The sequence below is a fragment of the Sinohyriopsis cumingii genome, chromosome 16, assembly GCF_028554795.1.
Source record: "Sinohyriopsis cumingii isolate HCF-2022 chromosome 16, ASM2855479v2, whole genome shotgun sequence".
Lineage (NCBI taxonomy): Eukaryota > Metazoa > Mollusca > Bivalvia > Unionida > Unionidae > Sinohyriopsis > Sinohyriopsis cumingii.
In genome coordinates, this window is record NC_142976.1 from 39,526,034 (window position 1) to 39,541,749 (window position 15,716).

At 33.7% G+C, this 15,716-nt stretch overlaps 1 protein-coding gene across 1 annotated transcript in view; it reads right to left on the reverse strand.

The window, feature by feature from the left end:
* The window catches only part of LOC149780259 (uncharacterized), a 45,657-nt gene that overhangs the window by 9,338 nt on the left and 20,603 nt on the right, over positions 1-15,716 (reverse strand). The window contains exons 4-5 of the mRNA XM_089937064.1: positions 8,606-8,794; positions 42-111 (exon numbers count right to left, since the gene is read on the reverse strand). Coding sequence (XP_089793190.1) covers positions 42-111; positions 8,606-8,794 — 259 coding nt within the window. The remainder of the gene's footprint in view (positions 1-41; positions 112-8,605; positions 8,795-15,716) is intronic.

The following is a 15,716-nucleotide window of genomic DNA, read 5'->3' on the forward strand; positions in this document are numbered from 1 at the left end:
AACATTTAATTCTTGTAAGATTTCTGGTATAATAATCATACCCTATCCACTGACAGCTTGTGAACTACTCCATCTGGACCAAGGAGAAATGTGTTGATGCCTTCAAAAACCCTATAAACAGAAAACAAAAAAGTACTAAGTAAACGAGTTCCTCAAAAGAACTGATGCTCTACTGGCCTAAAAATGGTCATTAATATTCTTTTACATGTTATAAAATACCTTATGTACAATCTTAAGTAAAATATCTTTTAAAAAGAGTCCATTGAAGGGACAGATGCTCTATGGGCCAAACAAAAATTTACAGGAATTCAAGATAAGACCATTTCTTACCACTAATAGTCAAGTGTTGAAACTATCTGATATTCTTCAATGATAAAAGGATTCTCAAGATGGTTGCTGTGGTGGCCATACAGGACCTCAGATTGGCACCATTTTCGTTTAGGACCAACTAGATATCATCATATGAAGAATTTTAGTTAAAACCCCATGCTGATATAACCATCCATTCAGTGAAAACCCCATGCTGATATGACCATCCATTCAGTGAAAACTCCATGCTGATATGACCATCCATTCAATGAAAACCCCACGTTGATATGACTTTCCATTCATTGAAAACCCCATGCTGATATGACCATCCATTCAATGAAAACCTCATGTTGATATGACTTTCCATTCAATGAAAACCCCATGCTGATATGAACATCCATTCAGTGAAAACCCCATGCTGATATGAACATCCATTCAATGAAAACCCCATGCTGATATGACCATCCATTCAGTGAAAACGCCATGCTGATATGACCATCCATTCAATGAAAACCCCATGTTGATATGACTTTCCATTCAGTGAAAACCCCATGCTGATATGACCATCCATTCAATGAAAACCCTATGCTGATATGACCATCCATTCAGTGAAAACCCCATGTTGATATGACCATCCATTCAATGAAAACCCCATGTTGATATGACTTTCCATTCAATGAAAACCCCATGCTGATATGACCATCCATTCAGTGAAAACTCCATGCTGATATGACCATCCATTCAGTGAAAACCCCATGCTGATATGACCATCCATTCAGTGAAAACCCCATGATGATACGACCATCCATTCAATGAAAACTCCATGCTGATATGACCATCCATTCAGTGAAAATCCCATGCTGATATGACCATCCATTCAGTGAAAACCCCATGCTGATATGACCATTCATCCAGTGAAAAACCCATGCTGATATGACCATCCATCCATTCAGTGAAAACCCCATGCTGATATGACCATCCGTTCAATGAAAACCCCATGTTGATATGACTTTCCATTCAGTGAAAACCCCATGCTGATATGACCATCCGTCTAGTGAAAACCCTATGCTGATATGACTTTCCATTCAGTGAAAACCCCATGCTGATATGACCATCCATTCAGTGAAAACCCCATGCTGATATGACCATCCATTCAGTGAAACCCCTATGCTGATATGACCATCCATTCAGTGAAAACCCCATGCTGATATGACCATCCATTCAGTGAAAACCCCATGTTGATATGACCATCCATTCAGTAAAAACCCCATTCTGATATGACCATCCATTCAGTGAAACCCGATGCTGATATGACCATCCATTCAAGAGGAATAGTGATAACAAGATGACTTAGCTGACCACTGTATTGGATATCTGAGTGGCACCATTTTCATTTAGAACCAACAAAATATGTGACGAATGCATGAGTAAAGTTTCATCGCATTACTCCAAGTAGTCCTTGAGGAGTAGTGATAACAATGACAAAGAGACAGTCAGAGCAAGACAGAAAGAGAGAGTGAGAAAGATTGATACCAATTTCATTTATAACCAACTAGGCATCATAAGAAGTCTTGGTGAAAACGTCTTCTAGTAATAACCATGTACTGATACAAGCATTTATTCAGAAGTAGCAATAACAACATTGTTAAGCCAGCAGCCATGACTGTGATTGCCATATTGGATGACTGTATGGTACCATTTTCAATTAGTTGTAGCTAGACATCGTAAGACATTTGCACTGAAAAACCAGTCAATATGACTTTCCATTCAGGAGTAACAATAACAAAATTTTTAAGATGGATTCTTAAGTGGAACTATTTTTATTTCAGACCACTAGACAGCAGAAGAAGGCTGACAGTGAAAACCTCATGTCAATATGATTGACCCTTCAGAAGGAGTAGCGGTGTGGCAACCATGCTAGATGTCAAAGTGGCACAATTTTGAATAAGGACCAACTAGTCCATCAGATGAATGTGTATGAAAAGTTTCAAGTCAATCCTTTAAGTTGTTTAGGAGTAGCAATAATAAACTTGAGCTGGATGGATGGGCAATGGACAACAGATTATCCCATAAGCTCTTCTTGTTTATAACTGTAGATATAAGTTAATAACACAAGTAATTACCTTTTACAAGCATTTTCTATTTAAATGATTCAACAAAAATGTTAAATATACCAAGTAAATTAACTACTCTGAGTATCATCAATGCTTTTAGGATTACGATTTGAAGTTATTTTCCTTTAAAAAACTTGATTCACTTTTTATTAAAGAAACAATTGATCAGTAGAGTTAAATATATAAAGTAACTATTATTAGAAATTCAAACTATTCTTAGTTAATGAGCAGTGAGAATGCCAAAGGCTTGAGATAAATAAATCCACCCAAGCAAAAACAAAAGACCTTCACAATTTAACTGGATGAACAATAATAATAATAATAATAATAATAATCATAATAATAAATAACTACTGAAAGAGGGTGACATAATTAGCTTAAGAACTAATCTACCTTGAGGAAAATATTTCTAAATAAACAAGTATAAAATCATATATATATGGCTGGCGTAAGGCAATATGGCATACAGTGCAAAACAGACATTTGCCCCCCCCCCCATTAAAATATTTGCTAATGAGAAAGCTCATAAGAAATTTATATAATTTATGATCAAATAAAATGATTTTTATATGAAGAAAAACAAAGGTTTTGTTTCATTATAGCTCCGTGTCTGATTTTTGTACTCTTTTTTTCCACAGATTTGTGTCCCTATGAAAACAGTTTCCTGTGCAAGTGAACTGCTCTCACATAGCTTGCAATAGCCCTGATATATATGTGTGTGTGTGTGTGTGTGTAGCTAAATCTTTGATGTCACTGGATACACTGATTATGAAAGAAAAAAGTAGAGTGTGCATTTCTAATCTCTACTTGTATACTGTTCCAGAGCACTAGAGACTTCTTTTGAATAATACCTTATTTGATTTTATGGTGGACATGGATCTCTGTTGGAAAGTGTCAACTGGCTGTTTTGTGTGTGTGTGTGTGTGTGATTTGGATTTTTAATGTAGCTTTAACAATTTTCCAGTCATACTGCTATGATGTCTGCAGTGTGACAGTTTATAGTGATGTCTAGCACTGGGGCATCATGCCACAGACATGTAGCATGATGTCCCTCCCAGTAACATTATCATGACACCTGGCTGACCAGTCCTAACACTAAACTCTTAATGCTGAGCATCAAGCGAGGCAGCTGTTAGTACCATTTTTATAAGTCTTTGGTATGACTTGGCCTGGGATTGAACCCATGACATCCTGCATCCCAGGCAGATGCTCTAACCACTAGGCCACCAGAGCGGTCTAACAGACTCTCTAACCACTAGGCCACCTGAGCAGTCTAACAAGATATGTGTGATAGTATTATAGCAATCATAAATAGAGTACAGTTACTGGATATCTTGTACATTAACTTAGCTTTTCCTATATAAAGTCCTTATTAGTAATATTTTTAACTTGTCAGATAGCTATCACCATTTTCTAATTGGTCTGACATTAGTCTGAATGCCCTTTTTCCAAGACATACCAGCTTTGCTACATTTTTAGCACTGAATTTTTTTGCACAAGGTAATAAAGTAATTTAAATATGGTTGTATGCAGCTATAATAAAATAGTTTCCTGTACCTTTCTGGGAAAAAGTCTCTTTTATCTTACTGAACAGCCATAAACCTGAATTAAAATTTTAATGATAAATGTTACATGTTCAGTCCATGTTATACTATTATCTACAAAATGATCAAGTACTCTATTAACAAGCCATATGCCATGCTGAGATAAGTAATACTTCAGTTTTACCAGTATTAAGTATCATATGATCACTTGTGTATGTATGTATGTATGTATGTATGTATATATGTGTGTGTGTGTGTGTGTGCATGTGTGTGTATATTTAAATTTCTTGACCATGATTAAAGATTGTAATGTTAATTTTGTAAACAAAATATTACACATTTTTGTCAATAACTGTAGATTATATTTTAAGATAATTATTATTTGTAGGTAAACATGTTACTGGATTGGATTTCAGAACTTTGGTTTTCCCCTTGGAAAACCAGGTCAACCTGATACTTTATCGTATCTTTATTAAAATTAAATTAAAGACCTGATCTTTTTTTGCAACTTGGAATGTTCTGGAAATGAACTTTTGAACCTCATATTGTGTCTGATTTTTTATATTGAACAGAATTACTCATTCCTATCTTAACATTAGTAATGGAATCAGTCTTTTAGTTGTGTTCATTTATAATATGAGAGAATTTATTTAAATTATTCATTCGAATTACTAAGTGCTCATTGCTTTTAGGACTAAATCACTATTTTTGGAATTATTGTGAATTCATTCAAGGATATCCTGGATTATATCATTGTGATACATCAAGATTGTTGGCATATCAACAAATTTAAGACCATTTGCACATAGCATATTCAAGACTAGAATTTATTCAGAACACCAATGAAATTCATTCAGAACATTCTTTACTTCTGGACTTGTGATAGAACTTTAAGGACTATTTGGGATTTAATTCACAACACTGTAAGTTCCTTTCAAATTTTCACTTTGCATTCATGGGAAATTATTTGTTGACTTTTACTAAATTTGTTGCTTTTCACTCTTTTCTATTATTTAAGTCCATAGAGTTGTAATAATCAGATGTTCAATTTGTTAGGACAGCCTGTAAAGAAATATCCAAGTCATGCTTTGTTTTTCTGGACATCTGACAATGCTGTTTCACCTGAAGAGAGATCTACAGATAAAACTGAATTAAGCCTTGTGGTACTCTTTAATTGTTCCAATTAAGATATAATGTATTTTATGTAAACATGTTATATTCTTTCATTTAAGTATGAAGTAAACCATATAAATGTTCTGTCATCACATTGGTAAATGTTCAAAAACTTTTTTAAAAAATCCTGATCAACCAATGTAAAGAAAAAGCATTCCTGAAATATATAAGCACAGATTCCATTATTCTGCCTTGATCAAGTACCTGAAGCGATTTATCATGACAAAGATCAAGTCAGTTTTACCTTAACAATTCTGTCCAAAACTGTTGGTTTGGGTGTAAAATTGAGTGTTTGGTTAAATGTGACATGAATGACTTGAGGCCATGTTTTTCAATCAATTTTAACAAGTTTGGTAGTTCTGATTTGACTGTTAGTTATCTACATCTTCCATAAAACCTGATTTGTGAAGTGGGCAAATGAAGTTGCAATACTTAAACTATGAATGGTATGCTTTCTGAATTAACTTAGGCAGATGTTTTCATGAGTTATGTACCAATCTGATCAACTCCTGTATTAGGTGACATATTGAGATTTTTGGAACGAAGTTCTTTGATACTAGTGGGACAGAAAACATGTTATTTTGCTGGTGCAGAACATGTTTTATTTCATCAAAGTTGTTCACTGTTACAGGTTCATTTAATTTTGAAAATTATGTTGGTGAATTTTTTAAAATTAAAAACATTTTCAATATCAATGTTACCTGTGAAATGGCATTATTTTTCAGAAGCAAATGATTTTTTTGTGTGACTAACTTCAAATTTTGCTCCCATAATTTCAATGAAAACTCTCTTAAAAGACTCTTTATGCTTTCAAGCTTTGATTGATAACAAGTTTTCAAACTTGATATTTTTTCATCCATACTTTATACTGTGCATGGTTTCCATTAGCATTGAGTTCACATACATGTACCACTGAATATTCATTGAGTAAACTATAATAACCAACCTAACTGGCCTACCACTGAAATCAGAGATGCCATGAAACAAGTTTTCAAACTTGATATTTTTTCATCCATACTTTATACTGTGCATGGTTTCCATTAGCCTTGAGTTCACATACATGTACCACTGAATATTCATTGAGTAAAGTATAATGTCCAACCTAACTGGCCTACCAGTTGGTCTCATGTTTTCATGGCATCTCTGATTTCACTGGTAGGCCAATTAGGTTGGATACTATACTTTACTCAATGAATATTCAGTGGTACATGTTTGGAGATTTCATCCATAAATTATTCAATCCACACTACAAAGATTCATCAAAATCTCCACAAATTTGTATTCCATGCACCATAATGAGGGTCATCAAGAAATTACTCTTAAGTTTTATAATAATCTCTAAGTGATAATTATGTGAGTATTGTTTCTACATTGTTTTGCCTTAGTTGTTAAAAATAGGGTCAACGTCTATTAAGAGTTCATTTTATACTGACTGCAAATTACTGTAAATAAGCCCCCTTCTAATAAACATCCCCCTTTTCCCCCACAAAAAAACATATTCTTACCTTACCAACCCTTATAGATCCATTATGTTATGTCCAAATAACTAAAACAGTACACGAGTAATCCAATGACTGTTAGCAAAATAAATAAAACAACTTAATTTACAAATGTTTTCAGTCAAACAGTGATGTACAGTATTTAATGCCCACCACCTAACTGCAACACCCATAAGGCTCATTTTAATGCACATAAAAATTACTGCAGTTTAAGTGTAAAATTTCCATCTAAATCATCTTCATTAAGCAATAATGTATTAACAGAGCTATGGGTTGGTACACAGAGTATAAAAACCAAAATGTTACTTCTTAAATAAAGCAATCAAAATAACATTAGTACATAACAATAACAACAAAATGAAGTCAACAAGGTTTCCCTTCATTAATATAAATTTTATTTAACATTTCCTGCACAAGTTGTTGCATCTAAGCAAGGGTAGTGGAGAAAGGGACACCATGTTCTGGAAAACTGGGTGGGTCAGGATGCACACAATTTCAAAGGGCCAAGGAAAGTATTGAACCAGAAGATACCTGAGGCATTTGTAGCAGTAAAAATATAATCAGATAATCACATTTGCCTTGATGGGTTTACCATCTCAAATCAGTTTGCACCACACAACCAACTTTTCCATGGATGTTTACATCATTGTTATTAGAGTCATATTAATCAATCAATAACTACAGAATATTCATGAAATTTTATATATTCCTTTAGGCTAGCATTTCCAGTCTTTACTGTTATGCAAATCTGATATTTTCCATAACAGTTTTTGTGTACCAGTATATGAAGAATTATTCCAACCAGGCATACAATTACATAGGGCAACCATTAGTGATATTTTGTTTAACAGAAACTAGTAAAATATTAGTTCCATAATATATGATACTTCCTATTATGGCTAACATACTACTCAACAAACCACTTCTGTATGATTCATATTCTTTGACACTGATGTGAAAATGTTTTCTGTTTTTGTTAATTTCAATGGTACTTTTAACAAATTATTGACTAAATCATGGAAGGAATTTGGGAGCCAAGGGCCTTTTCCATGGACACACTAAGGGAAAGGCAAAGCTTCCATTTCTTTGACATGATATAACCAACAATGTGTTAAAAACTCTGTTAAAACCAATGGACACATTATGCATGACAATGCAGCTGATATATACAAGTTCTTAACTACATGAATTCACCTAATGGTCTGGGATTAAGGACAAATTTAAAGCAGATTTTGCCATTTTCCTCTTGAAGCATATAAAAGCACGTCATGATGATGAAAAAGCATGCATCAGGAGAAACCGGGGGCAAAAATTTTGGGAACATAGGCCTAAAATTGTGGGAACAAACAATCCTGCACTCGATTTGCAACGATGCATATCATCTTTATCACTTAGATGTTTGAGGAAACAGACAAAGAGGACTGAATTTAACTAAAGGAACTTAAGTCTTTATTCCAATGGTGTTAATGGTGTCACATAATACTGACCAATCAAATACCCAAGTATAGACTCAGCTTTAAGACACATAAGGTCAAATTAGTTCCAGCTACTATAAACCAGCACATGTCCAAACCTGGAATCTAACACAGGACATCAGAGGATCAAAGAAAACACGTGATTGCTATATAATCAAGAGGATTTTAATATACAGCCCCATCTCTCTTATAATATCACACCTAAGAGAGGTCATTTTGTGATAAGGCTATTCAAACACACACAGGACTCCAACAGGCAACTTAAGACATTTTTTAAACATAAATATTAATTAAACTATAAAGCTGAATTCCCTCAGGACTATGTATTTAAAGGTCAACAGATCCTGCACCAAGACATTTGCTATTTGGTCACCATGAACAGCAGCAACCCATCTCAAAAGTCTGTTTTTTCATCAAACAAGGTGTCCACAAAAGTGTGATTACTGTACTTTTATTTGGATGGTTTAAACTGACAGCTCCTTTCTACTTACTCTGTTGCTGCCTCCTCTTTTAATGACATGAGGTATTTTAATGCAGAGACCCCTGTCACCTGCCAATGCATGCGGATTACCCCTTCATCTGGATGTGATGTAATTCTTTTGATGATCAGTCTGACTTTGCTGTATTTAAAGGTACCAAGTCTCAGCTTTGCTATCTCCATCGCAAACATATTTTTCCCTCTAAAAAGAATGATAACAGAATGACAAGTTATATTGATGGTGTTAGTACTGTACAGAGAAAAACATTATGGAAATGAATTTTATGATAGGGTGGGTTAACTTTTTTATATTTTACTGCTTTCCTGTAATATTTCTGACATGATCAATCCACCAAACAGATCAGAATTTGACAAGATATGGTATAATTACAATGCAATTCAGATGTCTTGGAATTTTTTGTCCCTTTGTGCTATGTTCATAATCTAGTCTTAATTGTGTTACTTTGCTGAAACAATTCGTTCTGAGATCCCGTAACCTGCTTATGAAAGTATCTTGTGGTGCATCACTCTCAACTGATATACTGCAATACGCAGGGCTTGAATTTAAAAATTTGTTCCCACTAATTCACAAGATCAAGCAAAAATTATTTTACTGATTCTGCCTAAATTTCACTGATCATACTAACATAAAACAACCATATCAGTTTCAAATTCAAGTGTTTAAAAAAAAATCAATAACATCAACTCAAAACAGTAATTCCTGCATTTCACCAATAGGACTCACACTTATCCTGCACACTTTCCCATTTCTCCAAATACTCAGTGAAGAAAGTGCACAACATCGGGGTCATACTTGAGACATTTGTGCTAATTTTCCCAGCACTTCAAGTACTTTCTTAGTCTCTTCTCTTAATTATACTTGTGATTGAACTTACTCTCGCCATTGTGTAATGTATGCTGGTTTGGTTGCAGATGTTCACTGTGCTGTGAAAATTTTAGAAAAATTCTATCAGGTACCCATCGATTTTATTGACTGGTTATCTGGGTACCCAATCATAGGGAAATTGTATTAAATGTGTACAAATCTGAAAAGCTTTGTTGTAGGTAGACACTGGCATGAATGGCATGCAAAAGAGTATTTTTTCAGTGGTCAAAGTGTACAAGTCAGAGTGTAATTTGCAAGTCAGATCCTATGAAGGGGTCACTTGTCATCAATGAGTCAGAGTTGCACTTTGAAAAATAAATAAGTCCAACGGGATCAGCAGATAGATAGGAAGAAAGGAAAATTAACAACAAAACTGTAAAATATACTTGTATTATTGAGTGTAAAATGTCACACAAAAATTAAAAACATTCAATCTGTTCTAATTAAATCCACTAAAATCCACAATGCTTGACATTTTAAATCTATTAATATGATAAATCCATGATTTCAATTACAGGTCATATAGCGATACACAAATAGTTAAGTGTGGGTCGGTGGTTCTTTCTGGGGGTTTTCCCCGGGTTCTTCCTCCACCATTAATACTGGCCGCCATGTATAGCCTATTGTGTGCTGAAAAATGGCGTTAAACCCTACAACAACAACAAATAGTTCAGAATGATCCAATTTACAATATCTTATAATAACCTCTCCCTAAAAAACTCACACACAATGGGATCCAGAAACAAAGGCTGAACCATAAATGAGGGCACAAGTTATTGAGGGATCTCCATAACAATATGAAATGTTAATATCCTCATTGGACATAGAAAAAACTGAGTGGGGCTGTGGGGAGCGAACTAGTCTATTTAATGGCTGAATACTCTTAAAATTGTGTTGGGAATAATTGTAACGAAGCGCTTTTCTAACAAAGTTATTTGTTTTTATAAAAAAATGACTTTTATTTTCAAGATATCCAACCACTGAGAGAATGTTATTATTGCTGTTCCAACTGGTCTCAACAACTTTCACATATGTGAAAACATTGTGTATTACATAACTGCTTTATGTTATTGTTGAGTAGTCTGGTTCCCTGATTATTACTTGCTTTTCTCTCTACTCTTGTGGCATGCAACTCAAGCAGCATTCTAAAAAGGGAACCAGACTAGTTAATGGTTCAAATTCACAATCAAACAAGATTTCCTTGTCTTTAATAAACAGAACATTGAGTTCATGAAAGAGCAGTCATTGTCGAAAGTAAACTTTTTGTATTGTTCTATAATAATATATTGATGCTATGATTTCATTGCAAATAATAGTAAAATTTCTTCTCATCTGTGAGAAAAAACTCTGAGTGTCAATTAAGGAATTGCAAATTAACTATAAACTTTAAAATGAACTTTGCAGTAATAAAGTGTATTTGTAAAACAACATTTTACGTCATCAAGTATTCATTTTGCTTGGTTGCCTTTCCATCATTGATCACATTTGTGAATCAGTATGCTAATTTAAGGTAGTTTAATATTACATTCTCAAATTTTTTTAAACAGGGTTTGATTGATCACTAGAAATGAGGTAACCGGACACTAGACCAGGGCTGCTAGCTCTTTCGCAGGTTGGATTTGCATGCTTTTTAACATTTATTTTGTCCACCCCTTTTTCTGATACAAAAGACATAATTAACGTGGTAATTCAAGGACAGTTTTAAATTCAGTGCAACAATAACAAGAAATATTACTCAAATTAGGTATAAAAACATCCTTGGCACTTAATTAGGTTCTCAAAGAAACACTTGTGGACATAGCTGTTATGGTAGATTAACATATTCCATGTTTGAATACAACAGGGAACATTGTATTTATGATCATTACACTTATGCTGAACACATTTCATCTGCTAAAAAACATATTTAATTGGTATTTATTTATTAAAGTGCTGCCTCAAGTAGGCAATAGTGACAATTTCATTGATTGAAAGTTTATTGCACAATGTTATATACAATGTACCAAGAATGTTGTTTGGGAAGAAATTTTAAGAAAATACATGATTTCTTATTAAAAGTTGATAATTTCATAATATTGATTCAAATTTCGTCATATCAACCATTTTTAATGATAAAATGAGCGATATATCAAGGTTTTAGTCACTAATTTTGATCACAATTTTCTTCATATTCAACAACTAGGGGCCAAATGCTTGGTACTTTCTAGTATTAAAAAAAAAGAGGATGGACAACTGACCCCATGTTATAAGTGGGTTTGTTGAGTTGTCGAGGGAGTGGAGTATGTTGACTGCATGTGTCTCACTGAATAATCAATGAAAGTTAAGTCCACATATTTAAATATTCTCAGTATGCTATTAATGTCATTACCTAATGTCATTTGATACAATGTCCAATAGGTTTTGTAATTGTCTGCTAAAGTTCTGAAATATTCTATCATCATTTAGTAAATCATCATGGTCTAGTCATCGTGAACATCATCTGACTCCGTTTCCTTTGCCTCACTGTCACATGTAGGTGCTTATGAAGAGACTGAGCTTGGGCTCTGTAAATATTACTTTGATTATACAGTTTGTGAAATCTATAAAGGCTGCAACTGAACATGTGTCAGTTGTATGGCAAGATCAAATAACCACTCTCTGTTACTTGCAAATGAACAAGTATCACTCACAGCTCAATCAAAGGGTTGTCACATGGGAAAAGAAGCAAAGAGTTTAAGGTCAAACATTTACTGGAAGAGGCAGACCTCAGCTTGGCAATGAATATATATTAAAGTCACAACTAGATCAAAAGAACTGCTAACTTGAAAACAAAGTTAGTGCTGTCTCTACAAACCAAGGGCTTATGGGGCTAGGTGCACTGGTAGAAAACTTGTATATAGTAAATGGTTACTGGATGGATAATTTTATTACCTGGGTTATTATCAAAGGGTGGGTACCTGTTCACAGCTCTAGATGTGCACCTGGCAAGTACTTCCAGGTGTTTACATTTGTCATGGCTTAATGAACTGAACAACATAATAACACACTGTCTGGCATAATTCCAGATCATTAATTTAGTTGGCGAACTCAACCTTTTCCACTTGGTCAAAAGTAGCCTGAAACCTTTTGTTACCATCACTAATGAAATCAGTGAAGTGCAAGTAAACTGTTTTGACAATAATCACTTTAATTTCAATCATTAATGGATGAGTGTTTAAACACCTGTTCATTTGTGCTATGAGCATTTATCGTTGCTTGTCTTGTGCATGATACTGGCAGGTACAGAATTAATATCATAATAAAATAATTAATTACCCATTAAAGAGGTTTGCCAACTCATGAACACATCTTAACTGCTATAATAGCTACCAGTGTTAATTTTCACTGCTCTAGTGGATTAGTGATGGACGGGTTATAAAACCCATAGGCAAAATTCCTATGGCAGGATAGTCGATTACTGTTAATTTCAAGCCCTGCTTTATTTCCATAACAACATAAAAAGTATTGAAAATGCAAAATTCTATTAAACAAAAGGCAACCTCCACACAACTTGCCTGACATGTGTATGGCTGAAGTACACTGTACAGTTTGAGAATTACTGTAAGTTCCTGAACAAAAATGTTTACAGCAAATTACAGCAGGTAGACAGAGATTATTACATAAAAGGGACATTAAACTAATGTGTTACAAATTTCACATAGAGGAATGAAGTTAGTAGTTTGTATTTATAAAGTATACAGGTACATGTTGGGCATCACAATTTTAACTCCTGAAAAGTGTACTAAGATTCAAAGATATAGTGTAGGCATTGTGCTCTGGAAATGACGGTGCAAATTATGGATGGATGAACAGGCAAATGGATAACAATTTAAAATACTGAAACTAAATAAATGCAAATAGAAAATCAAGACAACTTGTCTAGCAAGTGTACTCAATTTCAAAGAGATATCTTAAATACTTTTGGAGTTTTGCCATGGAAACAAAAGTGTTAATTTGGGTAAATGAACATACAAATGAATAAAAACATAAAGTATATTGAAACTAAAAGATATAGAACATGGTTTCAGAGTTTTCCCTGGAAACTACAGTGTGGATAATGTATGGACATACAAGTGGATAAACTTTTAATATACCTTATGTTCTACTGATGTAACAACTGCAATCTACATCATCCTTTTCCTTTCATACTTAACCAGGGAACAAAATCTTCGACTATTTCTTCATTAACTGTACAAGCATTACGTTAATTCCGAAAACTAGACTGATTCAGCTAAAGTTTAATAATATATCCTGACCAAACAATGTTTTGTCTTTAAATCATACCACCAGGTAATGGACCAACCATTTTTCCAAATTTTTTTTGGAGTAAACTTTTTTGTTATTAAGTAATTCATACTTCTCAAACATTAAGGTAAAATAAAACTATGCAATCATCTTTACATGTGCATATGTATGTATGTACAGTGTGAACCCGCCATTACGCGCCCGCGTTAATGAGAATTCGGATATAACATGGTTGTGGCATGGCTCCCGAAATTTAGTATATTCATTCGCACATGAAGAAAATATGTTATGGGCCAAGTATGGGAAATAGTGTTTATTATCATTTTGGGGAAGAATTCGCATATGAATTAGTATATAATATGATTGTGGCATGGTTCCTGAAATTTTAAATACATGTATGTTTATTTTTCTCATACTGGGATTACTTTTTTTAAGTATGAGAAACAGTGTGTAAAAAATGTATTATCATTTTGAGGAAGAGTTCGCATATGAATTTTAATATAATATGATCATGTTGTAGCTTATGAAATTTAAGAATTTCGGCAGGTTCTTGAAGTGTTATGCCAAAATAAACATTATCGGAAATGTTACTTATTACTGATACATTAGTAAAAGCCATTAAGTCGTCTTTGTGATTGTCTTCAATTAATTTTGTATACAATCATTGCTCAAAACAATAGCCAACATGTGTTTCTTCTTTAACTGCATACACAACTAAGAAGCAGACAATGCAGTGGTTGATAAAAGATTCTCACAATTTAAAAAACATCACAAAACGAAACCCACCAACATGCTTGCTGGGCTTGGCAGTGTTATTTGACGCAATCAGCTGACCAGTTAATAATGTCTGCTTTATTAGCTGGAAATCGAAAGGGCATGAAATTGTACATTCATTCAGCTTACAAAAATTTATGAAAGTGACTCATGACCGGTCATTGCAGGCCTACTGCACTTAGCTCTCTGGTTTTACATGAGTATGGTGTTTGTTTATGAAATCGTTATAAATTTCCTATTTTTATAAAAATATTTTACCATTATGGAAAAGCAAGTTCACAAGTGTAAGTTGTTCTCTGCACTTCGTGCAATGATTAGTATAGTTGTTTTCACACATTTCTTTCGATATTCACAAAATCTGAAGTAAAAGTTTTATGCATGCTGAAAATGTGTTGATTGTTTATTACTCTTGCTGTAGTCGTTCAAATGAATAGGTACACGTGTTAATTATTGGAAATGTGCAATGGATAAATGTACATGACAGTGTAATTTTAGCAGTATGAAATTTGTACAGTCACTGTTCATAGACCCTGGAATGTAGGGAACTCTACATGTGCTTTGTCTTTCTTAACCTAATTTTGCTGTTAATTTTTCCCAATGAATTCAGACACATAATGATGTGGGACAAAATTATTGAATAGTTTAAATAAGTATGCAATTTTTGCAATGGAATTACATGTATTATGGATTAATTACAGGCCTTGACAATACGATATCAGACGGCAAGTAAATGGTGTTGATACTCTGTTCATGCTGTATATTAGATGTTGAATTCAGACACAATGATCTGGAACAAAATTATTGATTATTCAATGGAATTATATGCATTATAGATGAACCACATGTGTTGATATCCTATTCATCATATACATTAGACATGAATACACATATACATGTATGTGCCAATGAGTTGTTCTCTGAAAAGAGTAAAATACTGTAAAACCCTGCATTAACGTGATCCGATTTTCTGGACCCCAATTATTGCGCTATAGCAGGGTTCCACTGTATGTATGTATATATGTATGTATTGATGTGTGTGTGTGTGTGTGTATGTATGTATGTATGTATGTATGTTAGTAATGTTAGTAGTGTTTTGGTGCCTCAGCACAAAAGTACATGATAAACTGTGTGTGTGATTTGGATTTTTAATGTAGCTTTACAAAAAATTCAGTCATATCACTATGATATCTGCAGTGTGACA